We start from the raw sequence: 23,931 nt of genomic DNA on the forward strand, positions 1-23,931 counted from the left end.
TCCTTCTAACTAGAGCATGATTAGAGTGTGTCTGTTTCTAATGATGTTGCTGTAGATTGTTCGTTTCCTGCCTTGGCAATTCAGGTACCTGTGTACATGGAGCAGCTGGCATTGCTGCCTGCTCCTTCCTGGAACGCTGCTCCTCCGGGCACCTCTAGGGGCTGTGGGGGCGGGGGGGTGTGAGAATTGACATCATCTGAGCTCCCTGCATCCAGGTCACTTTCCTCAGTCGGGCTGCATAAGGGGAGGGCAGAGAGCAGCAGCTTCTGATGCTCCCCTCACAGCACAGCCCAGGTGGGGAAAGTGACCAGGACACATGGAGCACATAGTGTTGCTCCTCGCTCCCCCCAGCCCTCTATGGGGCCATGGAGGAGCATTGGGGCAGGGGAGAGCAGTGAGCACCTTTGCACTGCTACACGGTGCCCTTTGACCCCTGGAGCCCTGGGCGGCTGCTGGGGGGCCCCAGCCCTAAGGTTGGCAAGGCTCCCCAGCACGAACAGCAGAGAACACAGAGAGACTGGCTACCCACAAGCAGCGGTAGCCTGGATGGCTTGTAATCGAGGCTCGGGGGGGCTCAGCCCATGACTAGGGGAGCAGTAGGCCCATGACTAGGGGCCCTGACCAAATTAGGCCCCCCTGGAAAAGTCTCCCCCATGTTGGCCCCAGGGCTGGAGGAGCTCCCACTCCCTGCTACGGCCCGGGGGCTGCAGCAGGGGCACAGAGCTTCTCTGGTCTCAGGGTCACAGCGGGGCAGGGGTAAAGGAGTGATAGGGTGGGGTTGGTGGGGGAAGGGATGGAACAGAGGTGACAGTGGATGGGGCCATGGGTGAAAGGTGTGGAAGGGGGCAGAGCCACAGACAGAAGTGGGGGGGCCATGATTCCAGTGCTGGGGCCCCCGCACTTGTTCTCCCTTTCCCTGGGCTTTGGCATCACTAGCCCCTGCTTAGCGAGTAGTGTTCAGTGGTCCCCATAATGTGGGGTGTGACTTCTAGGGGGACACAGAGGAAGATTCATGGGAGCACCTCAGGGCCCGAGCCAGCCCCCATGGAGGGCAGGGAGGGAGCACTACTCAGCCCCACTCTGTCCCAGGCCTTCCCCAACCCTCAGCCTGAGACTCTGGCTCCCAGCCCAGCGTCAACCCCTTTACCTCTGTCCGCACCCCTCTCCCCAGCAAGCAACAGCCCCACTCCCAGCCCCAGTTCTCGACCATGGCTTCCGAAAGGCCACAGACATAGCTAAGAGGGCACAGTGTGAAATGTTTGGGGACCACTGGTTTAGAGACATGTTCTCAATCACTTCTCTGCAGTCCAATAAAAGCTATTCCTCATCTACCTACCCCACCATCAGGAGGGACTAGGCATGTTCTGCTGCCCTTCACTCATACAGGAAGGAGAATAACATTTCATTGCACTCAATGCTAAAGTGATTTGTCACCCACCACCAACCCAAACTGGTCATTTTGGGGAAGCAGCCCCATCATGCTGCATATCTAGGCAGAGTAGGTGTGTCTATGCAAACACGGTCTGTTTCTGAAGTCTTCCCCCAGCTCCTCACTAGATGTGAGGGGGGAGTTCATTCAGACCCTGCTTACGCTTAGTATTTAAAAACTCCTTAGCGTCCCTATCTCTGCCGGCCTTAGATTTTTCCTCCTGTCCATTTCCTAGCAGTTCAGATGAGGTGACCAAGTGGTTAAGGTGATGGACTGCTAATCCATTGTGCTCTGCATGTGTGGGTTTGAATCTCATCCTCAGCAGATGCATTTGGTCTTCACATCTTCTTTAATAGACAACCATCTCCCCGTTTGGTACAATGGGAGATCAAACAATATTTCTTCTTACAAACAAAAACCTTTTCAGAAACTCAGACCCCCCTCCCATTGCTTTAAATAAAATGTCTAAATCCCACATTTCTAAAAAAATTCTCTAGTCCTGTATTTCTTAGTTTTTATCTCAAAAGGTAACAGCCTCATAATCTCCCCCAAACACCCGGGACCTCCCTAGATTATTAAAATACCCCCATCCTGCGCAAGGCCACAACAGTGAACCAGAGCTAGTGTCTAGGCCAAGCTGTTCTGAAGGAGGCAACTCAAACATTTTCTCTCTGCTTCCCTTGGCAAAGTCTGACGGAGAAAACAAAATCCCCCAAACTGAAAATTTTCTGCTGAAAAGCCAGTACTAGTCTGTTTGGGGACTTTGGTTTGAATGCATTATTATTATTCTCTTCTGATTTATCTCAGTTCAGTGTTTCTCCTCCAGATGTGTTTCCAAGTGTTGAATTGTGGGGGAGAGTGTCCAATTCATAATGTCTCTACCCCCCTTTCATAGTTACTTCCAACTTGCTGGAAAGCTCCTTTGCTATGATGTGAGTCAAGCAGTGTCCATTGTCGCTGTGCTATCTCGGAGAAGTCTGCATTATACACAGTTCCTGGGATAGTCCTTGGGAGTGTGGATCTCTTTAATGGGCCAGTAGCGAGTCTGGCTCCTCCATTGTCACACCTGAAAGGCTGGTGGTGGGCATTTCCCAACCTCATAACATATCTCAGTAACACACACAGAGCAAACTTCATAACTTCCCAACCAATGCTACACACACAGTCCTACACAATATTAATGTTCAACAGACCAAGACTTTTGAAATGATACCTCACCAGGCAGACTTTGTACAAACCGTATCATCATTATATGAGAGTGGTGAATATGGGGCTTCCAGGTGCTGCTTTGAGCACAGCGTGCCGCACCTGGGCTTGCATTGCAGTGGAGACGTACCCTTAGAGTCCATCTCTCCTGTGATAAAGATGGCAGCGTGGCTGGCCTGGGTCATCTGACTTGGCCACATTGAGCTAAAGCTGAGGGGCTAAAAACTGTGGTGCAGATATTTGTGTTCACACTGAAGCCTGGGTTTGGAAACCCTCTCCCCTAATGGGGTCTCAGAGGTTGGGCTCAAGCCCATATAGCTCATCTGCCTTCTCTCAATGGGTCGTTTGTATAGCTGATGGTCCTTAATGGGCCATCAAGCAGGCTAAGCAGAACTGACACCAACAGTGGCCACAACGGTGTTCTATACAGTTACAGATTATGTCAATAACGTCACAGGTGGTGACACAGGATCAGTGAGACTGATATTGGAATACTGCCTCCAGTTTTGGTGTCCTCATTTGAAAAAGATGTGAAATTGGAGCTGGGGCAGCAAAGAGCCACCAAATATTCTGGGGGCTGGAGAAAAATGCCTTCTAGGGAGCTATTGAAAGAGCTCAACCTGCTTAGCTTATTAAAAGATTGAAATGTGACTTCACTGAAGTGTTGAAGTGCCTTAATGGACAGAAAAGATTGGGTATTTACGGGCTTTTGAATCGAGCAGAGAAAGGCATAAAAAGACCCAATGGCTGGAAGGGGAAAAGAGAAAAATTCATATTACAAATAAGGCACAAATAGTCAACAGAGAGAATGATTCACCACAGGAACAAGCTACCAAGGAAAGTGGTGGATTCTCCATCTCTTGATGTCATATAATGAAGACTAGATGCCTTTCTGGAATGTGTTTGCCCCATAAGTAGCTACTGTGTCATACAGGAGACCTGTGATATGCAGGGGATCAGAAGAGATGCTCTAATGGTCTCTTCTGGCCATAAAGTCAACTAATTTCTGAAAAACTGAGTGTAGCATTGGGAGCAGCGTCTGATGTTTTACTGTCTAGCCGGCTTGCTGCCTAGAACGAACGCTCCTTGAGTGAGGTGATGCAAAGGGAGTAGTTCAAACCTCCAAAGTGCCTGGCCAGGGACAGGACATAAGCACAACAAGGAAAGGGTGTGGCAGTGACATCACAAAGGCCTTTTGCAGGACCTCAGACTATTGGTCAAAGGTGGTGGGGAGGTGGTGACCTCACAGAGAGATGCTGACATCAGCAAGGCAGGACAGGGGCGAGGGGCCAGGGAAACCTCAGAGACCCCTGTGGCTTTGCTTCAGCAAGTCTCCTTCTCCAGGTATCTCTTTGAGGACTGAGAGAGTATTCGGGTTCACGGACGTGAGCGCCAGGAGGAACCTCTTTTGAGTTTTCTCCTTCCCCTGCAGTGATTTTACTAGAAAACAGACGTCCCTGTTTAGAAGGTAAGAGCCTCCTGGAGGTTTGAAGCCTGTTCAGTCTGATCCATCTGGTGAGAGCTGAATTCTAGGCATGGAAAACACGAGCTTAAGGAGGCAGAATTTTATTCTGCACCTGGGATTTTCTCCCTTAGAATCACTGGGGACATTAGCGTTTGTCCTTTTTGTTTCACCTCTTCCTCCATCCCTCCCTCCTCTTCTTCTCTTGCTTCCTTTGTCCTTTTACCTGTTCCGCTCCCAACAGCAGGAGGGTGTGTGTGTTGCGGGGGAGTGCTCTGCAGCTCCCACTGTGAGAGGTCCACCCAAAAATGTGGAGCTGAAATAGTGCTCGGGCTGTGATCCCCACCAGTGACCTGGGCCATCCTTTAGGCTCTCTGGTGAGAACCCTCAGCCTCCTGTCCTCAGTCTCTACCCTGATTGGCTGAGCAGGGGGTTATTGACAGGAAGGAGACTCAGGTCCTTGTTGTTCTCTTTTAAGACCAAGGAAATAAGCAATAACCAGTTCTATGTTTGATGAATTTTGCTGCTTCTCTGCATTGTCCCTGATTCTCTCTAACATTGCAGTTCTCCTCAAATACTTGCTGAATAATTACTGTGCACTGTTGGTGATCAGGAGCTTATCTGAGAGCACTTTACTCAGGTCATTCAATGGATGAAATTCAAGATCCGATGGTTACTTTGAAAATCAGGGCTCTTGGGTCCTATTCCCAACTCTGCCCATGACTGGCTGTGTGACCTAAGACAAGTCAGTTCTCCTTTCTCAGCCTTAGCTTCTCCCTCTTTCAAGTAGAGATAATAATGATCCACTCCTACCTACCTCACAGTGTGTGGAGGCAGGACCGGCTCTAAGTTTTTTGCCGCCCCAAGCAAAACAAATTTTGGCTGCCCCCACCTCAGCCCTGGGCTCCCCACCACAAGCTCCTGCTGACCGAGCCCTGGGCTCCCCACCACCGGCAGCCGCCTGCCACCCCAGCCCTGGGCTCTGCCCACACACCCCGTGCCAACAACATAGGTTTGTTCTCCCCAGTCTGAGCTGCTCCTGTTTATACTCCGGCTCCAGTTGGAGCACGCCCAGAGAGGGTGAGGGGGTGTGGCTTCTTCAGCCTACAGGGTGCAGTTAACCCTAGCAGTGCCAGTGCAGGGTTGATACACCTCATCACAGACAGCATTTCCCAAATTTTGGGATTAGCTAGGAGATCTCTTCAGGAGTAACCTCCTGTAGGGACTGAGTCACAAATGCTTTGGGAACCAAATACCTGGGTGTTTTCCTAGTTCCAAGTCACTTGCTGTGGAATTCTATCCCTGGAGCATCTGAGACAATATTGACTTAAACAATTGAACTTCCCTGTGACCACGTGCACTTACTTTGGTCAGTTGTACCATTTGGTGTCTGCTGCTGTTCACTTTTTCAGAGTGGAGATTTAAACACACAACTGTTTCTTTGATAATATGTCCAGTAGTTTGGAGTATTCTCTCCTATTGACTGAACTGTATTTGAATTTTCTCCATGTCATCATGCAGGGATAAGAGGGAAAAAAAAACCTGAAGTAAAAAAGTGGTCATTTGTCTGAAATTTACCAATAAATCTGAGCCACAATCTGTCAAACAACACTAACATGCAAGTATACTACCCTGGAGCCTTCATGAAAGACAGAAAACCCATATCACAGAGAGGTAGAAGACACTTTCATTTTAATTTAATTTAAAGTGAAATTCCAGACTAGGTTACATCTGATGTCTCAGAATCAGGAAGAGAAATTCTCCCCTGATCCACTGAAACCTGCTTCACCCAGTGTTATTTATTTACAGGAGTTTTAGCACCTTCATAACGGGCGGAAAAAACAGCCGACCTTCCCAGACATTCCCAAGCATGGACAGCCAAGAACATGACCTCACCGGACACTTTGGGAAGTGAAGGACTATGAAGGGGTGAACTCTGCATGGCTCAGGCACAAGGTAACAGCTCTGGGGTGATAGGGTGACTCAGAGATTCCATCCTTCCCCATCTCCTTCCAGCGTCACAGAGCCTAAAATGCAGGGGCGGCTCTAGGTACTTTGCCGCCCCAAGCAAGGCAGGCTGGCTGCCTTCGGCGGCTTGCCTGCAGGAGGTCCCTGGTCTCCCGGATTCAGCGTCATGCCTGCGAAAGGTCTGCCGAAGCTGCAGGACCAGCGGACCCTCCACTGGCATGCCGCCGAAGGCAGCCTGCCTGCTGCCCTCGAGGCGACCGGCAGAGCGCCCCCTGTGACTTGCCGCGCCAGGCACGTGCTTGGCGTGCTGGTGCCTGGAGCCGCCCCTGCTAAAATGACCCTTATTTCCCTGACACTGCTCCAGCTCTTCATCATATTTAAATATATTTTAAATGAGAAAAAAAAAGTCAACAAAATAACTGCTGTTCTGCACAATCCAGGGTAACGTGAGAACAACTGGGAATGAGACAATCTGTCCTCAAAGAGGAACTTGACGTCTCTAACAATAACTTTGCACTGGGAGGAGGAGTACAAATGTGAATCTCCAGGTTTGTTCAGACAAGGAAATGTGATGGTGGTTAGGTCAGATCAGGAGGAAATATGCAAGATGACCCCACTCACTATCCATAGCCCATGTCTTTACTGCAAGAATAGCTGTCTTTTTACATCAGGAAAGTGAACTCAGGATAGCTAACTCCATGGCAACCACAGTGATGAGACCAGGTAGATTTTATCTCAACGTAACTGGTTGAAGACACCTCCCATCTCCCCCACGTGGGGTGACGGACATTCCTGGTAGAAAGGACACCCACTCCCATGACTCGCAGGACAATGGAGTTGATAGAAAGGGCCACAGGATCCACCCCAAAGATAGGCGAGCTTCAAAAGTGGGCAACTCATGCGTGGGAGCTGAGGGACTACAGTGAGCAAAAGATGCAAACAGCCTTAACACTCACTACCTGGGAACTGTTAAAAAAATTAAAGAAAAAAAAAATCTTGACAGCTCTAGAGAAGATTTTTATGAAGTTTATCTCCTTTACGGATTCTCTGATGTTTAGAAAGGCCTGAACTGTGACTGAAGCTTTTCCCACACTCGCAGCATTCATAGGGTCTCTGCCCAGTGTGGATTCTGTAATGTGTAATAAGGGTTGAATTCTGAGAGAAGCTTTTCCCGCACTCACTGCATTTATAGGGTTTCTCTCCCGTGTGGACTCTCTCATGAGAGATAAGGGAGGAGAGGTGAGTGAAACGTTTCCCGCACTCACTGCATTCATAGGGTCTCTCTCCTGTGTGGATCCGCTGATGCATTGTAAGGTTTGAGCTCCGAGAGAAGCTTTTTCCACACTCGCAGCATTCGTAGGGTCGCTCTCCTGTGTGCGTTGTCTGATGAGAGATAAGGGAGGAGAAGTGAGTGAAACGTTTCCCGCACTCACGGCATTCATAGGGTCTCTCGCCTGTGTGGATCCGCTGATGTATAGTAAGGTTTGAGCTCCGAGAGAAGCTTTTTCCACACTCGCAGCATTCGTAGGGTCGCTCTCCCGTGTGCATTGTCTGATGAGAGATAAGGGCTGATCTCTGAGTGAAGCTTAGCCCACAGTTGCAGCATTTGAAGGGTCGCTCTCCTGTGTGGATTCTCTGATGAGAGTTAAGGGTATATCTCTGAGTGAAACTTTTCCCACACTCACAGCATTCATAGGGTCTCTCTCCTCTGTGTATGCGCTGATGCCTACTAAGGGCTGAGGGATGATTGAAGCTTTTCCCACACTCACAGCATTCGTAAGGTCTCTCTTTCGTGTGGATTATCTCATGTCGAATAAGGGCTGAGCGGTAATTGAAGTTTTTCCCACACTCACTACATGTATTCTCTCGCTTTTCCGTGAGGATTTTCTCCTGGGATGTAGTTTCCTTGAGGTCCCTGTGAGTTCCCTGACAATTAATGGGTTCATCCACTCTCTCCTCTGAGTGGTTTCCCTGCTCTCTCTCTGGTCTGTGGTAACTTTCACCAGCTTTTCCCTGCTCACAGGGGCTGGACACACTCCCTTTGGAGCTTCGCAGTAATTCCCCATGCGCTTCAGCAAGCTCAGCATCTTCCTGGTAAAGATTCTGCTCCTCGCTCTCCCTCACCACCCCATCACCTGCTAGAAGGGAGGAGAAATCTCAGAATTGGGGATGGAAAGGCAGAGAGCAAACCCAAGTAAATGCTGGAGAGACAGAAAATAAAAATTAGGAACTGAATTCCCCCAAGCTCATCCCCACAGGAGAGAGTGGAGGGGATCAATTCTGCTCCACACCCAGGACCGGCCTTTAGGGTGGGCCGTACGGGGGCCCCACTCAAGGGGATACTGGGCGCAGGGTTTGGATTCCCATCTGACCTGCTGCTGAGAGGCTCGCTGGGCTGATGAAAGCGGCACAGGGAGGCAGATAAGCAGCTGCATGGGGGAGTGGGAGAGACCTGAGCTGCAGGGGGCAGTTGGACGACCAGCCGTCAGAGCCAGGTGACTGCTCCAGAGCAGAGGGGCCCCTCCTCCGCCTTGCTCCACACACACAGTCCTTCACACACTCCCATCAACACACACACACTCCTTCATATCCTCCTCTCAACACACACACACACACACACACACACACACACACACACACACACACACACTCACAGTCCCCCTAACACACACACAAGGGCTCCCTGCATCCAGGTAACTTTCCCCACCTGGGCTATGCTGAGACATCAGGAGCAGCTGCTCTCCTGCCCTCCCCTTACACAGCCTGCAGGGAAAGTGACCTGGGTGCAGGCAGCCCTGACGTTGCTCCTTGCTCCCCTCTCCCAGCCCCCCAGGGCTGTGTGGGGCAGGGGAGCAGCAGTCCAGTGGGGAGCGAGCAGCAATGCCAGCTGCTTTGTGCATTTAGGTCAGGCTCCCCACTTGGGTGCAGGAGGATGCAAGGGTTAGGGGCCAAGGGGACAAAGTGCAGGGGTTGGGGGCTCAGGAAGGGGTAGGTGTTGATGTGCAGGGGGCAGGGTTTGGGGTGAAGGGGGTATGCACCACGCAGGGGTTCAGGGTGCAGGAAGGAGGTGCAGGGCATATGAGTGAAGGGGGCACAGTGCAGGGCTTAGGGGCACAGGAGGGGGCAGGTGTTGGGAGGGGCTGGAGGGGGCAGAAGTTAGGAGTGAAGGGGTGCAGGAGGGGGAGCAGGTATCTGGAGCGAAGGGGGCACAGTGCAGGGGCTGGGGGGAAGGGAGGGTGGGCAGCCCGGGGAGCCCATGGGGGACAGATGGAATGGGGGGGGTGCCATGCCCATGGGAGCCAGGGGCACCAAAATGCAAGTTTGCCCAGGGTGCCATTTCCCCAAGGCTGGCATGGCCCACATCCCATCCAAACAGTCAGTAGGAAGGGAGGCAGCTCCAGCAAAGCTGTCAATCACCATCTGTAGGAAGCCAGGAGTGAGATCTGCTGGGGACTGTCCTGAGCTCACAGAGTCTATGTGGGGAATCCCAGCTGGTTCTCTCAGGCACTTACAGTTTCTGGGTTGATGTGATGGTTCCTCACCTGTCCAGGGACTTCTCAGGATCTCGTTTTCCTCTGAACCCTGGAGATCCAGGACCCATGGCTCTTCCCCTCCTTCCAGCTGAGAGATCACAGAGGGTTTGGAAACTGGAAACCCTGCTCAAGGGAAAGAAAACAAGGGAGGCAGGAGGGTACTTTGCCCATCTCTGGTATAGGTGGTGACTAAACTTAAACCTCTGTGAACCAGGAAATGAGAGGTTAATATAAACACCCCCCCCCTCCAATGCAACCTTAACTTTGCCCCCAACCCTCAACCCTGCAGCTGGCAAGAACCACGGAGGATGGTTCTAGGTGGGCCATGCAAAGGTTAACAAACTGCCACAGGGACTCAGGTTTTCAGCTCAACGCAGCAGTAACGGGATGAATTCTATGGTCTGTGTTATAAAGGACATCAGAGTAGATGACCTAATAGTCACATCTGGCCTTCAAAGCTGCGAACCTATAATCGATCCGAGGAAAGATTAAGAGAACGTGCCATTGTCTGTGCTTTGTTCACAGATGGGAATCCCAGCATCTACCCACATGCCTCCAGCTGTGTGCACTGGGCCAGCTGTAGCTGTGACTGGGTGATGGAGGGATGGGTTGCAGCAGCTGGGCACAGCTGTGCCTGTGCTACGCAGAGAGGTGCATGTGAAACTTGGGGCCAATTCTGCCTCATTTCCATGCTGAGTGTTGTAGGCGGTGTCAGTAAAGGTGCCCAAGGGTGTGTTCTTGCCATGGGGATTGTCAGCACCCTGGTGGCGTATGTTCGAGTGATCTGTGGGGCTTAGTGAGGGGTAAGTGAAGGCAGTGACTCACAAGGAAAACCCAGGTGAGGGCAAAGGGGTGGTAACACTGTGCAAGTCTGAGATGGTCTGTGTGCAGGAGGTTCAGTACTGGAGAGCAGCCCAGGGGGAGGAAGCTTCTGTTTGCTATGATGGAGATGGACCCGATTATCTTAGCAAAGAGAAGTGGTGAGACTTTCTGCTGGACTGCTCTGTTCCCAGAGCGCTCTGTAACAGGGGAGGGGAGAGGGCTAGTGTGTGTGTCACTGGCATGTCAGGGTGCTGCTGAAACCGGGCAGAGCAGTGGTGGCATTGTGGGAGTGGCTTGAACTTTAACTTTTCATTTCCCCTTCTAAGAACCGAGGGGATGGGAATCCTTACCCGGCAAGGTCACATTCTCGTAGTTCTCCTGCATGACGTCTCTGTAAAGGGCTCTCTGAGTGGGGTCCAGCAGAGCCCCCTCTTCCGTGGTGAAATACACAGCCACCTCCTCGAAGGTTACATGCCCCTGAAAGAGCAAGAGTCCAACACTCAGTACCTGCTGCCTCACTCACAGCTCCACTATTCATGGGGGAAAGCAGCCAATAAAATGGAAGTGCTGAGAGAGAAACAGTCGGCAGAGTCCTATCCCCACACTGCTGAGATGAGCCGGGGGCACCACGGTGAGAGAACAAAGAGGGACCCCTTGTCTCTGCCTGCAGATCCATCACACGCCTACTAGCCAGGGGCTGATACAACCTCATGGTAGGGAACCCAACACCCTCCCCACTGCCAGCAGTTGGATGTGAGGGGCCGGGACATCTTCCCTACACCTCCCTGGTGGGTGCCCCCTTTCCATGTCACACCAGCCCCTCGCTAGCAGGTTGAGGGTTCAGCACTGGTCAGTTTTCCCAGCCCTGCCCAGGGGGTTGGTTTCTCTATTTCCTGTTTCACAAATTAGGGAATTTATTCCCTCAACACCCAAGTGTTTGTTCTGAGGATCGAGGCCCACTTTAAACAAGTCCCAGCAGGTTTATTACACTCTGTCCCCCTCCCTTTCCCCACCCAGGGTATTCCCTGCCCCCTCCAGCCCTACCTCCCCAGAAGTTGCCACCTCTTCAGTACATCCTGCCCCTTTCCCTCCAGCAGGAACCCACCACCAACCCCCCCCCCAATAACCCCTACCTGAGCTGGCTCCACTGCAGCAGGAGAAGCCCCCCCGGCCAGGCACGGAGGGGTTAATGCCTTCCTGTGCCCTGCACCCCCCCGCTCCCAGCTGCTCCAGCCCCTCCCTGTGCCCTGCTGCCCCCACGCCGGGCTGCAGCAGCGGCTGGGATCCAGCTGACACCCTCTGCTGAGCCGGGCACTGCACGGGCTGGGGGAAGCTGCTTCCCCGCGTGGGGCCCGGGGAGGAGCCGCCCCTTCCGGGGTCGGGAGCGCAGCGCGGGGGCGGCTCCAGCCCTGCAGCGCGGTGGGGCCTGGGGGGCGCGGACACGCGTGGGGCGGACACGCTCCTGCCGGGGGGGTCGGTCACAAGCGCCCCCAGCTCTGCCGCTCCCCGGGAACAGGCGGGGGGGGGGTCTGAGAGTCACCGGCTGGGAGAGGGGGCGGGGCCGGGGGAAAGGATGAGCGGTGCAGGGACGGTCAGGCTGGCCCCGGGGACCTCCCTTACCTGGGCTGGAGAGAGGGGAAGTGCCCCCGGGGCAGTCTGGGAAATGTAGTTCCTGACTCTCCCTGGACCGGAAGTGACGTTGGGCGGGAGAGAAGAAGCCGAGTTGCGAACTGGCGCGCGGCCGTTGGAGCCTCTCCCGGGGCCGGAGAAGGGTTTGTGCCGTTGGGCTCTGGGCATGCGCAGATCGGGGAGCAGGAGAGTCCCGCATTAACCCCCCGTGGGGCCGGGCGGGGGCTGGGAAAGGGGCGGGGGGGAAATGTCTGTGCAGCCCGGACATGGCGGGGGGGGGGAGCAGGTGACCCCCGAGGAGCGGGGAGAGAAAGGGGGGGGCTGAGATCCCCTCGGATTTACCGCTGCCCCCCCCGTGGGGACCCCCCTCCTCTCCCGCCCTGCCCCCTTTCTCCCTAGAGAGCAACGAGCAGCACCCAGGGTGACCCCCCCTCCCCCAAACCCTGAGAAGTTCCCTGTTCCCCTCCCCCCATTGTGCCCCATTTTCTCTGCCCTTCGCCAATGGCCAGTTCAGATCTCAGGTTTGGGGTGTTTCCCCCATTTTCACCTGCAGGGATTTCTGACTCCAGCCCCGCTCCTTTCCCTGTGAAAAGACATCACCCAGGGCTCCCTCCTGGCCCTGTGAGTGTGAGGCAAGAAGAATCCGTCCCATCCTGTTGTTGATTCAATATCCCTGTGTAATCCCCTCCAATTTCCCCTCTTTTCTCTTGAACTGTTGAATGGTGACATAAAATCTCCCCACATGTTGATGCTTGTCCCTTATATTGGCAAATATTTAGTTTGTGCCCCATTTTCTCTTCAGTTCTGAAATACTGATATCAAATTCTCAAAAATCTTCCCACTTTTCTCTTCAGGTGTGTGACTGAGATCAGGGCTCTTATCGTACTGAGCGTGGCCCTGTTCTGCCAGGCACTGGAGAGACCCCAGCTGAGATCTGGGCCTTGTTCTGCCAGGCACTGAAGAGACCCCAGGTGAGATCAGACCCCACTGTTGTGCCAGGTAAAATTGAGACCTGCACCAAGATCACGGCCCCCCTTGTGCCAGGCAGCGCACGAATGTGTCCCAAACTGCTGCGTCCATTGTGCTGGGCACTTCAGCGACCTCGACTGAGATCTGTGTCCCCGTTGGGTCTGGCATTGCCCTGATCCCAACCCAGATCACGCCTCACCACTGTACTGGGCACTGCACAGAACCTGGCAGAGATCCTGCCCCCACCTTTTGACAGATGCTGCAGGGGCCCTGAACAAAATCAGAAATCCTGTAATGCTGGGAGTTGCAGAGTCCCTGACTGTGGTCCGGCCCCCTGTTGTGCAGGGCTCTGCAGACACTGACCAAGATCAGGGTCCCCATTGTGACAGGTGCTGAACAGACACCAAGAGTATCTCTACACTGTCAGTAAAAAAAAAACCCAGCAGGCCCATGCCAGCTGACTCAGGCTCACAGGGCTCAGGCGAAGGGGCTGTTTAATCGCAATGTAGATGTCTGGGCTCGGGCTGGAGCCAGGCTGTAGGACCCTGCAAGGTGATAGGATGCCAGACCTTGGGCTGCAGCCCAAGCTGGAACATCTACACCATAGTTAAACAGCCCCACAGCCTGAGCCATGTGAGCCTAAGTCAGCGGGCACAGGCCAGCCGCCAGTGTCTGACTGCAGTGTAGACATGCCCCTTGTGACAGAGTCTCCTTGCCACAAAAGGCTCAAAGGCTAAATAGGCCAATGGTGGGAGGTGACTCCATTTTACAGATAGGGAAACTGAAGATCAGAGAGCTGAAGTAATTTGCTCAAGTTTGCATGGAGAATTTGGGGCAAAACTGGGAACTGAACCCAGATTGTTTGAATTGTTGCCTCTCCCCTTAACCACAAGCCCAGTGTGCGTGTACAATACTGTTTTAGTCTCTGTTTGCATTTCATTGGCTTCCAAGGGAGGTTGTGGAATTGCCTTCACTGGAGATCTTTAAGATCAGGTTAAAGATACACCAGTCTGGGAATGTCTAGGGATACTTGGTTCTGACTCATCACAGGAGCCTGAGTAGACGTTAATCACTGTTTCTCATACTGGGGCTATTTAGCTTTCAGGGAACGATTTATCAGAATGACTGACTCTGGGAGGTGGGAGAGAGGAGAGACTGAGAGGTCGTTTGCTCTTAGGGCCATGTTCAACTCTGGTAGCCTCTGTGTTACCTCATCCTCCACGTGTCTCTGCTTATGTGTCAGTGTGTCACCTTCTGATCATAATGGCACTGGCCTCAGCAGAGCTCCCAGACAGGAGCTACGTCACGAGAGAGTTACGGTACTGAGAGTGAAACACATCACAGGGAGGGTGTAATTATCCTGAAGTGAAACATTATAGTCTAGTATCAAAGGGTTAGCCGTGTTAGTCTGGATCTATAAAAGCAGCGAAGAGTCCTGTGGCACCTTATAGACTAACAGACATATTGGAGCATGAGCTTTCATGGGTGAATCCCCACTTTGTCAGATTCATGACAGTCTAGGAAGTGAAAGAATTCAAGTATTTCATTACTTAATTGTGCTTGAAAGGATTTTTATGAATAAATTGCAGTAAATGTTGATTTTACTGTACACACACACACGAAAAAATATTTGTATAAGTAATATACAGAAATGCTTCTGGAGAAAGTAGAGTTTGATTTAAGGATATTTACGCTATTTTGCGTGTGACATTGACAATTTCTCTTTGAACAGTTATATGATTTGGCTTTTGGAATCTCAGTAGTTACTGTTATTAAATAATTGTTGTCTGACGACCCCTATAACTTCCCACAGCTCTGAACATTGAAATTATAAACATTGAAAAAAAGGACTTAAAAATAAATATCGCTATCTATTGAAATTAAAAAAAAGAAATAGACAAAAATGAATTTTGTCAAACCCGCTTAACAGCAATTGCAATATGATAGGGGATGGAAATTCACCGCTAAGGCAACAACCTTAATTCTGCCCTGTAGTGACACCAGGCAATCAACGAAGGGCTACAAATTAGGCATTTTAGTGTATAAAGTTCCAGGTTACAAATCGGTATGATCTAAAGACACATGAGATCTTTTCCTCAGACTATCACCTTCACTGGGTTGTTTCTCTTATTGGTAATTCCCAGAAATGAACAGATTAACATTTTATCAGTTATCAAGTGGCCATTTCAGATTTCTGGGGAGTGTCTGTTATTTTGCACTGGGGGCCAGGTCCTTGGAGAGACGGAACCTTGGTTTCATTTGAACTTCTCCATGCTCAGCAGCTTCTGGAATTTGGTTCAAAGTATTTACATGTTTCCCTGACCTGTTCTTAAAAATGCTGCTTTAGAAAGTGGGGAAGGGCAGGAACTGACTGCAGGATCAATAGCTGAGCCCCTTAGATATTATAGCTCATTGGAAGGAGGACGGGGATTGGTGGGTGTCTGGGGATTTAATAATAAGCACATAAATATCTTTGTTCTTAGTGAATTTTCATCTTCTAATTCCCATAACCCACTAATTATCCCTGGCTACCCCCGGGAGTCTGGGGAGGGAGTACTAGTCAACTCTTGTGGCCAGTGTGGAACAGGGATCTTTTAGTGACTGGCTCAAAGTCATCCAGAGTGAAATTCACTTCACTGGATAAGGCCCTAGTTGCTGAGCTCTGCAGAGGAGTGGGGAGGTGAATTCCATCCCCCATTCTTCAGCATGGACCCCCCTCCAATTCTCACCTTGATTTCAGACACTACACCAACCTTCCCCTGCAGTGATGGACCCACTTGATGTTTCCAGAGCCATCTGCCATGGGACCTGGAGGGGACAGCTACCCATGCCCACAGCCCCCATGCTCTGCTGGAGTTGCCCTATATCTTCCTTACAACTAACCCAGGCTAAGCAGCTGGGGATCTCTTCCTTTTGCCTAGAAACTTTGCCCCCTAGAGTCCAAGCAGCATACAGGTAATCAGTTCCTTCTTCTACAAGGGTTCGCCAGGGCTTGACCCTCTCCAGGGCGGTGGGGAGCCACACCAGCTCACTACCCACAGTTGATCCCAGGGAATTAGTCCAGCCGTGAGGTCTCCTTTGGTAGCCTTTGCTGTAACCGGCAGAAACCTGGTCAACCGGGCCTGGCTCAGGGTGGGGCAACAAACACTTAGTCAGGGGCTCAGGCCCTCAGGCAGAGCTGAGCAATAACAATAGGTCCCAGCCTCCTCAGGTCAGGGAGAGGAGTCGTCTTCCACCCAAGAGTTCGGTGGCAGGGGGGACGCAAGCCCTCCCACTCCAATGCATCCCAGCCCGGGGCCCTAGCAGCAGCAGAAGGCCCGCTGCATAGTCAGTGGGGATCCTGGCCACAACACACCGACATAGGCTCTGGTAGTGCTGCAGCCAGACTGGGGTCGGCTGCCCTCGGGCCCTACCTGAGTCTTGGTGTTGGCCTCTGGGGGATCCAGGAGCCTGGGTTCTTCGGGGCAGGGGTTGATTGGCAGGCCAGGCAACTCCTCCGGATAACGTGCGCAGGGCCGGTCCGGCAACGCCTCCGGATAGCAGGCACAGGGCCGGTCTGGACAGCTGCCTTGGGCCATGGGGGTTTCCCAGTCACGGGCTCCACTAGGGACATCTGTTCTCTCCAGGGGCTGGGCTCCTACTGAGCTCTGAGGGCCAGCCTTTATAGTTCCAGGTTGTCGCCTGACCCTCTGAGGGGTGGGCTCAGCACTCCTTAGCTCCGGCCATTCCAGCCTCCAGACGGGCTCTTCCCCCTGTGGGGCGGCAGGGAACCACACTGCCTCACTACATTTCTGTGTGGTTTTTAATCTCCTTCCTGCCATGTGCTCTGAACTGCACACTCAGCTAATGGGAAGTCAAGAGCACAACAACAATCTTTTGTCTTCTTTAACATCTTGTAATAGTCCATCTAGTGTTGATGGACCTTTCCTGCCAGGCAGGATGTAATGGATTCTGTTGCCAATCAGCACTTCATATAGGTAAAGTCTCTCTCCTCTGGTGATTTACAGAGCCACAGAGGCTCACAATGCAACTAGTCAGATATTACCCCAGGCAGCAACTCACGAGCATTCAATGAGGTCTAAACATATTCTTATAATCGTAATACCTGTTTTAACAATACTAACACAGATGAGTCAGACTGATTCCAGCTATGTGTTTGTTCATATTCAATTAAGACATGGGGGCTTTTGCAAGAGCTAACACCTCATCTGCCAGTGTCACAGGCAGGATGGGCAGGGATGGTGTCTCTAGCCTCTGTTTTCCAGAAGCTGGGAATGGATGACAGGGGATGGATCACTTGATGATTACCTGTTCTGTTCTTTCCCTCTGAAACACCTGGCATTGGCCACTGAGCTGGATGGACCATTGGTCTCACGCAGTGGGCCCTTCTTATGTTCACAGTCTCTATGAGGCATATCTATTCATTTGGACTTGCTAGGGAGACACAGAGAGAAACAAGATGTGCTGACGCAAGAAGACCCAGTCTCAGAGCCCCCAGGGTAACACCTATCAAAAGCTAAAACTAGGCCCAGCCCTTGAAAGGGGCACTGCCAGGAGAGACTGTATAAAGGCTGGAGCATCAAACAACTTAGTTAACCTGAGAGAGCTGCCTTGGGGACAATGACAGGGAGAATCCCCCAAAGTGACTCCTTTGATTCTGCTCTTCTCTGGCCTTTGATTGATAGAGTCATAGAACTGGAAGGGACCTTGAGAGGTCATCTAGGCCAATCCCCTGCACTCAGGGGAGGACTAAGTATTATCATAGACAATCCCTGACAGGTGTTTGTCCAGCCTGCTCTTAAAAATCCCCAGTGATGGAGATTCCAGATCCTCCCTAACCAATTTATTCCAGTACTTAACCACTTTGACAGTAAGGAAGGTTTTTCTTCCTAATCTCTATCCTAAACCACCCTTGCTGCAATTTAAGTCCATTGCTTCTTATCCTATCCTCAGAGGTTAAGAAGAAAAATTTTTCTCCCACATCTTTGTAACAACCTTTTTGTACTTGAAAACTCTGATCATGTCCCCTGTCGGTCTTCTCTTCTCCAGTCTAAACAAACACAATGTTTTCAATCTTCCCTCATAGGTCATGTTTTCTAGATCTTTGATCTTTTTTTTTTTTCGCTCTTCTCTGTACTTTCTCCAATTTGTTCACATCTTTCCTGAAATGTGGCACCCAGAACTGGACACAGTACTCCAGTTCTGGCCTAATTAGTGCGAAGTAGAGCAGAAGAATTACTTCTCGTGTCTTGCTTACAGTACTCCTGCTAATATATCCCAGAATGTTTTCTTTTTTTGCAACAGGGTTACACTGTTAACTCATACTTAGCTTGTGATCCACTATGACCCCCAGATCCCTTTCCGCGGCACTCCTTCCTACACTGTAATTTCCCATTTTGTATGTGTGCAACCGATTGTTCCTTCCTAAGCGGTGTACTTTGCATTTGTCCTTATTGAATTTCATCTTATTTGCTTCAGACCATTTCTCCAGTTTGTCGAGATAATTTTGAATTTTAATCTTATCCTCCAAAGCACTTGCAACCCCTCCCAGCTTGGTATCATCCTCAAACTTTATAAGTGTAACAGAGAGACTCTGTTACTGGGAGGGTTTCACCACGTGTGAGAGGGTTACACCCTGGTGGAAGGGGGCTAGACCTGTACTGGAATAAGGTCACTCTGTGCTTCACAGTGTGCCAGAACCTAGAATGTCCATTAGCAGGGGAAAATCCTGGGTGGAATCGGCTTGTGGAATGGACGAAAACCCCATCTGAATTCTCTCACGTTGCCCTTCTCGCCCTGACAGGCTACAGAATAACGTCCACATTTGCTCCAGATCATCCCATCCTCTCAGGGGGAAAGAAATGGCTGCAATGGAGCTGGCTCAGGTAAGAGATTATCAGGGAGCTGGTGGTGGGATCTGCTTGGAGAGAGAGAAGCAGTAAAGGCATATGAAGGTGGTAGCTGCTACAGGTGATGGAAGGCAGGAAATAACAGGATGTGACAAACCTGCTGAGACTTGTGTAATCTAGGGTGCGATGGGTTGTCACCCCCACGGGGCAGTCTGGGGGGTTCTGGGAACCGCTGTGCCCTCTAACCCTCAAGCTAGGCTGGCCCTTCTCACACTGCTTTGCTGAAGATTGTCAGCCTCTTCAGGCCCTGTTATCACCCAACATGACAGCACGTGGCTCCATGCACCCAACTAAGCTACCTAAGTGCTTTACCTAAGCCACTCAAGGACAGATAGAAGACAAGAGCCAATTTCCCAGCTCCCCAACCTTGCACACTTGCTGTAGTATACATTCAGAATTGTATCATCTTATAATGCACAGGGATCTCTATAATGTAAGCTCATTAATATAATTTGCCTTCCCCTTGATATGGGAAAGATGTGCACAACAAGCTTGTGCACACCAAGCTCAGATTTTCCCCAGGCACTTCACTCAAAATACTTAACGCCGCATAAGATAAAGTGTAAAATGAGTTTAATAACTGCAGAAAGAGAGATTTTAAGTGATTATTGTTAGAAGAATAAAGGAGCAGGTTGACCCGGAAGCAGGTATGAGTACAGACTTCTTTATTGCAGTGCTTGTTCCCCTCGACCCAGTTGTCGAGTCAGCACTGGATTAGTTACATCACAATCCTTTTATCTGAGTTAGTATGTACACGCCTACATCCATTGCAACACCCCCCAAACCCTTATTAAGTAATAGAAACACCCATACTGTTAGCATACCCACCCCTATCTATTATTCACAGGATTACACGTTATACAGACATTTTTACCTTGAAAATACAGTTCTTTGTATTAATGTGTTGCTACAAATTTCCTTAATCAGCAGTTCTCAGGGGAGGGAGGAAGGGGCCATAAACCAGGGTTTGTTTATGTAGCTGGGAAAGGATGGGAGGGGGAGATAACATTTCTTTTACCTTCTTTGACACAAAGGACATTCATTCCGACAACTACATTTCTCATGCAGCTGCAATCTTATCAATTCTTACAAGCAACAGGGAAAGGAAAAATATGGCAACTTATTTATTAAGCAAAGAATTACTGCCTGCTTATGCCTTTGTTCCCTAATCCCATGTCTGCGCATGAGCAGTTCCCAGCTCTTTTACTGAACCCTATCGTGTCCCAACAATTCTAAGTGATAGCAAACAGATCAAAGCAGATTACTTAGCAAATAACCAAAATCTCAAACTAAGCCTAACATACTAGATGGATAGAATTAGAATTAGCAATTTCTCACCCTGACTGATGGTGCAAGCAGTCCACCAAGTTTCCATACACAAGCTAGAAATTCCTTTACCCTGGGACCAGCACTTCCCCCAGTTCAGTCTTTTGTTCCTCAGGTGTTTCCAGGAGTTCTCTTGTGTGGGGAATGAGGCCAAGAGATGATGTCACACCCCACCTTATGTAGCTTTTCCATATGGTGGGAACCATTTGCTCCAAACTCAGTTCCCAGTCCAATTTGTTGAAAAATAAAGGTAACAAAATGGAATTCAGTGTCATGTGATCTGGTCATATGCTCTAGCATGCCCTGCTGAGTCATATTAGCCATGACACATAGACTGGCTGAAACATTCACAGGAAGGCTAAGCTCTTCCACGGTCCATTGTCTTTGTTGATGAGCCATCAGCAGTGTCTGGCTTCTTTATTGTTGTACCTGAAAGGCTCGTTGTGGGTTTCACTCAGAGTAAGCACCTTTGAAATACAGATACATAGTCAGTATTCATAACTTTAGATATAAACATGCTCTGCGCACACAAATAGGATAATCCTGTTCAGCAAATCATAACTTTTCCAGTGACACTGCAGATGACATCTTGCACATAAAGAACAGGAGTACTTGTGGCACCTTAGAGACTAACAAATTTATTTGAGAATAAGCTTTCCTGGGCTACAGCCCACTTCCTCGGATGCATGGAACGGAACACATATTGAGGATATATATATATGCACATACAGAGAGCATGAAAAGGTGAGAGTTGTCTTACCAACTCTGAGAGACCAATCAAGTAAGAGGAAAAAAATTTTGAAGCGATAATCAAGATAGCCCAGTACAGACTCTGAAACCGGTCATCTTGCACATAATGCGTCATAATTATGACCTAATCCTATTATAATCATACCACTATGCTGAATAGTGTAGTCTCAGATAGGGCATAATTTCAAGGCACAGGAGTTGGGAATGAAACTTCCCCTCTTTGTGGAACAGGAAATAACCCTCCAACAAGGGCTGGGAAAACTTCCCAGACTTCCAGTGCTGGAGCCTGAATCTACTGACACTTCATTTGTTTCTACCACCCCCTATCTTTGTGGCAACTGCAAACTTTATCAGTGACGATTTTATATTCTCTTCTAGGTCATTGATAAGAATGTTAAATAACAAAGGGCCAAGATCCAATCCTTGATGGAACCTGTTAGAAATAAATCCACTCGACCATGGTTCCCCATTTACAATCCCAGTTTTTAATCTATTTAATGTATGCCGTGTTTTTTTTGTATCATTCTAGTTTTGTAGTCAAAATATTGTGCTGAAACAAGTCATATGCCTTACAGAAGTCTAGGTATATTACATCAATACTATTAGCTGCAACCAAACTTCTAAACTCATCCAATAAGGATATCCAGTTAGTTTGATAGGATCTATTTTCTCTAAACCTTTGTTCATGGGTACTAATTATATTACCCTCCTTTCATTCTTTATCAGTAAAATCCAGTATCGGCTGCCCCATTATCTTGTCCAATATTGATGTCAGACTGACACTCTTGTAATTAGCTGGGTCATCTCTTTTACACTTTTTAAATATTGGGACTGCATTAGCTTTATTCCTGTCTTCTGGAATTTCCCCAGTGTTCCAAGTTCTAATTAAAATCAACATTAACAGTCCACCACGCTCCTCTACCAGGCCTTTTAAAACTCTTGGATACAAGGTATCTGGACCTGCTGCTTTCAACATGTCTAACTTTTAATAGCTGCTGTTTAACGTCCTCATGAATTCGTGTTGGAATGGAAAGAGCGTCATCGTCAACATCTTATGATATGAGTACAACGTCTTTTTTTCTCAAATCCAGGAGATAAATGTTTATTGAACACTTTTACCTCTTCTGCATTATTTTTGATAATTCTGCCATTTCCGTCTAGTAATGTACCACTACCATTGTTAGGATTAATTTTGTACTTAATATACTTTTTAAAACTTCCTTCTTATTGTCATTGATTTCTGATAGCCAGTTTTCTACAATTCTGACCTTCTCACTTATATTCTTTACTATTGACTTCCCCTTTCTTCTATATATTTTATTTGGAGTTTGTTGGGATTCCTACCAGGGAGCCACCAGCAGGATCCAGAAACAGCCCCATCTCCTGTATTAAGCTCTGGCTAGTAGGTATGTGATAAATGTGAAGACCCTGCCTCTGTCTATCAGCTGAGAGACACAAAGGTTCTCTCTTTCTACTCTCTGATGGCTCCTGGCTGCTCTAGGCACGGTGAGGTGTGACTCTGTTAACATGTGCCTCACGGAGCTTCCATTTACCTGGCACTGCTGTTCCGTGAATAGTGGGGTTGTGAGTGGGGAAGCAGGTACTGAGTGTTGGACTTTTACTCTTTCAGGGGCCGGTGACCTTCGAGGAGGTGGCTGTGTATTTCACCAGGGAAGAGGGGGCTCTGCTGGACCCCACTCAGAGAGCCCTCTACAGGGATGTCATGCAGGAGAACTATGAGATGGTGGTCTTTCTGGGTAAAGAGTCCTGTCCGTCCAGTTATTAGAAGCTATGGGGTTTCTAAGGAACCTGAGTACTAATAACTTTATACCTTTATTTATCATACAAGTTTTGACAAGTTTCCTTGCCCCCATGTTTTTGCCTTATCTCCCACCCATTAGAATAATTTTAGAACATGTGCCTTTTTGGTGCCATCAGTTATTTTAAAATTGCATTTAATGTATCCTTATTGGAGACATTAATAACTACAGCTTTCATGCCTTTTCCTCATTTTAAGAGGAAAATATGCCACCCATAGAATTCTAAATTGAATAAATATACTTTTGCAATGCCACAGTTCTGGGGTAGCTAAACCTTTGACCTTCCTCTGTGGTCTGCTCAAGGAATGCCCTGTCAAGTATCAGGCCTCTAGCCAGCCCCTCTCTATGGATAGGGACCCACATGTCTCTCCTTTTTGACAAGGGTTTGAGGATTGCAGCTTGTCCTCCACTGTGTTTGCTGGACTAACATCCAGTTCCTGTGCTTTGCTTTCTCTCCAGGGGCTGTGAGCAATGTGTGTGTGATAGAGATTAGAATTTTGGTGATATTTCTATGATGCCAATACACACCTCAGGTTCCCTCTGTGATTAATATTGCTATGATTATAAAGAGGAGGAGACATGAGGTGTTTTGTCATGTAGCTGTCATGGGGTGATATGACTGGGTCATTAAGGACTGGCTGGGGCCAACCTGGATCAGTGGAATACCCGACAGAGACAAGGGAATAATTCTTACCTGTCCATGGGAGGATCTCTGCTTTTCTGAGTGAAGCATACATGGACTCGTCATGCTTTTGGGAGCAGGAAGAACTGGGTTTGCAGATGGAGGGAGCTCTACCAGAGCTAAGACAAACGGACAGGCAAAGTGAAAGGAAACAAAGCGGTTTTTAACAGCAGCCTGGCTCAAGGGCATTGCCCAGTATGGACTATACTGTCTTCTTTGCTTCTCTGTCCTAATCTAAAGCCTTTCTAATGCTATTTCAGTTGACTGATAAACCCTGCTATATTTTAACAGTCTGCCCAGTGTCACAACAAAAACTTTTTGAGGTGCATTTAAGCGTGAATGAGGAACAGTCTCTGAACAGGAGTGTAGTTCTGCTGGACCTGCTGGCAGAGCTCACAGAGTGAAAGGGGAGTGTTGAAGCCAGAG

The 23,931-nt window shown here is 49.4% G+C and overlaps 3 protein-coding genes across 11 annotated transcripts in view; 2 read left to right on the forward strand and 1 right to left on the reverse strand.

Annotated features, from left to right (window-relative positions):
- LOC127039327 (zinc finger protein 420-like) overlaps positions 1 to 23,931 on the forward strand; it is a 645,607-nt gene that overhangs the window by 523,088 nt on the left and 98,588 nt on the right. The gene's annotated exons all lie outside the window — the stretch shown is intronic.
- Positions 1 to 23,931, forward strand: part of LOC127039362 (gastrula zinc finger protein XlCGF57.1-like) — a 261,180-nt gene that overhangs the window by 234,443 nt on the left and 2,806 nt on the right. The window lies entirely within an intron of this gene.
- The window catches only part of LOC127039371 (zinc finger protein 883-like), a 341,025-nt gene continuing 323,769 nt past the window's right edge, over positions 6,676 to 23,931 (reverse strand). For 3 of the 9 annotated variants that reach the window (XM_050932960.1, XM_050932956.1, XM_050932955.1), the window contains 3 exons: positions 10,771 to 10,876; positions 9,608 to 9,721; positions 6,676 to 8,203 (listed from right to left, as the gene is read on the reverse strand). In XM_050932960.1, coding sequence (XP_050788917.1) covers positions 7,071 to 8,203; positions 9,608 to 9,721; positions 10,771 to 10,876 — 1,353 coding nt within the window. In that variant the 3' untranslated portion in view covers positions 6,676 to 7,070. The other 6 variants (XM_050932961.1, XM_050932958.1, XM_050932962.1 and 3 more) reach the window with 5 other exon arrangements.

The sequence above is a fragment of the Gopherus flavomarginatus genome, chromosome 23 (assembly GCF_025201925.1).
Source record: "Gopherus flavomarginatus isolate rGopFla2 chromosome 23, rGopFla2.mat.asm, whole genome shotgun sequence".
NCBI lineage: Eukaryota > Metazoa > Chordata > Testudines > Testudinidae > Gopherus > Gopherus flavomarginatus.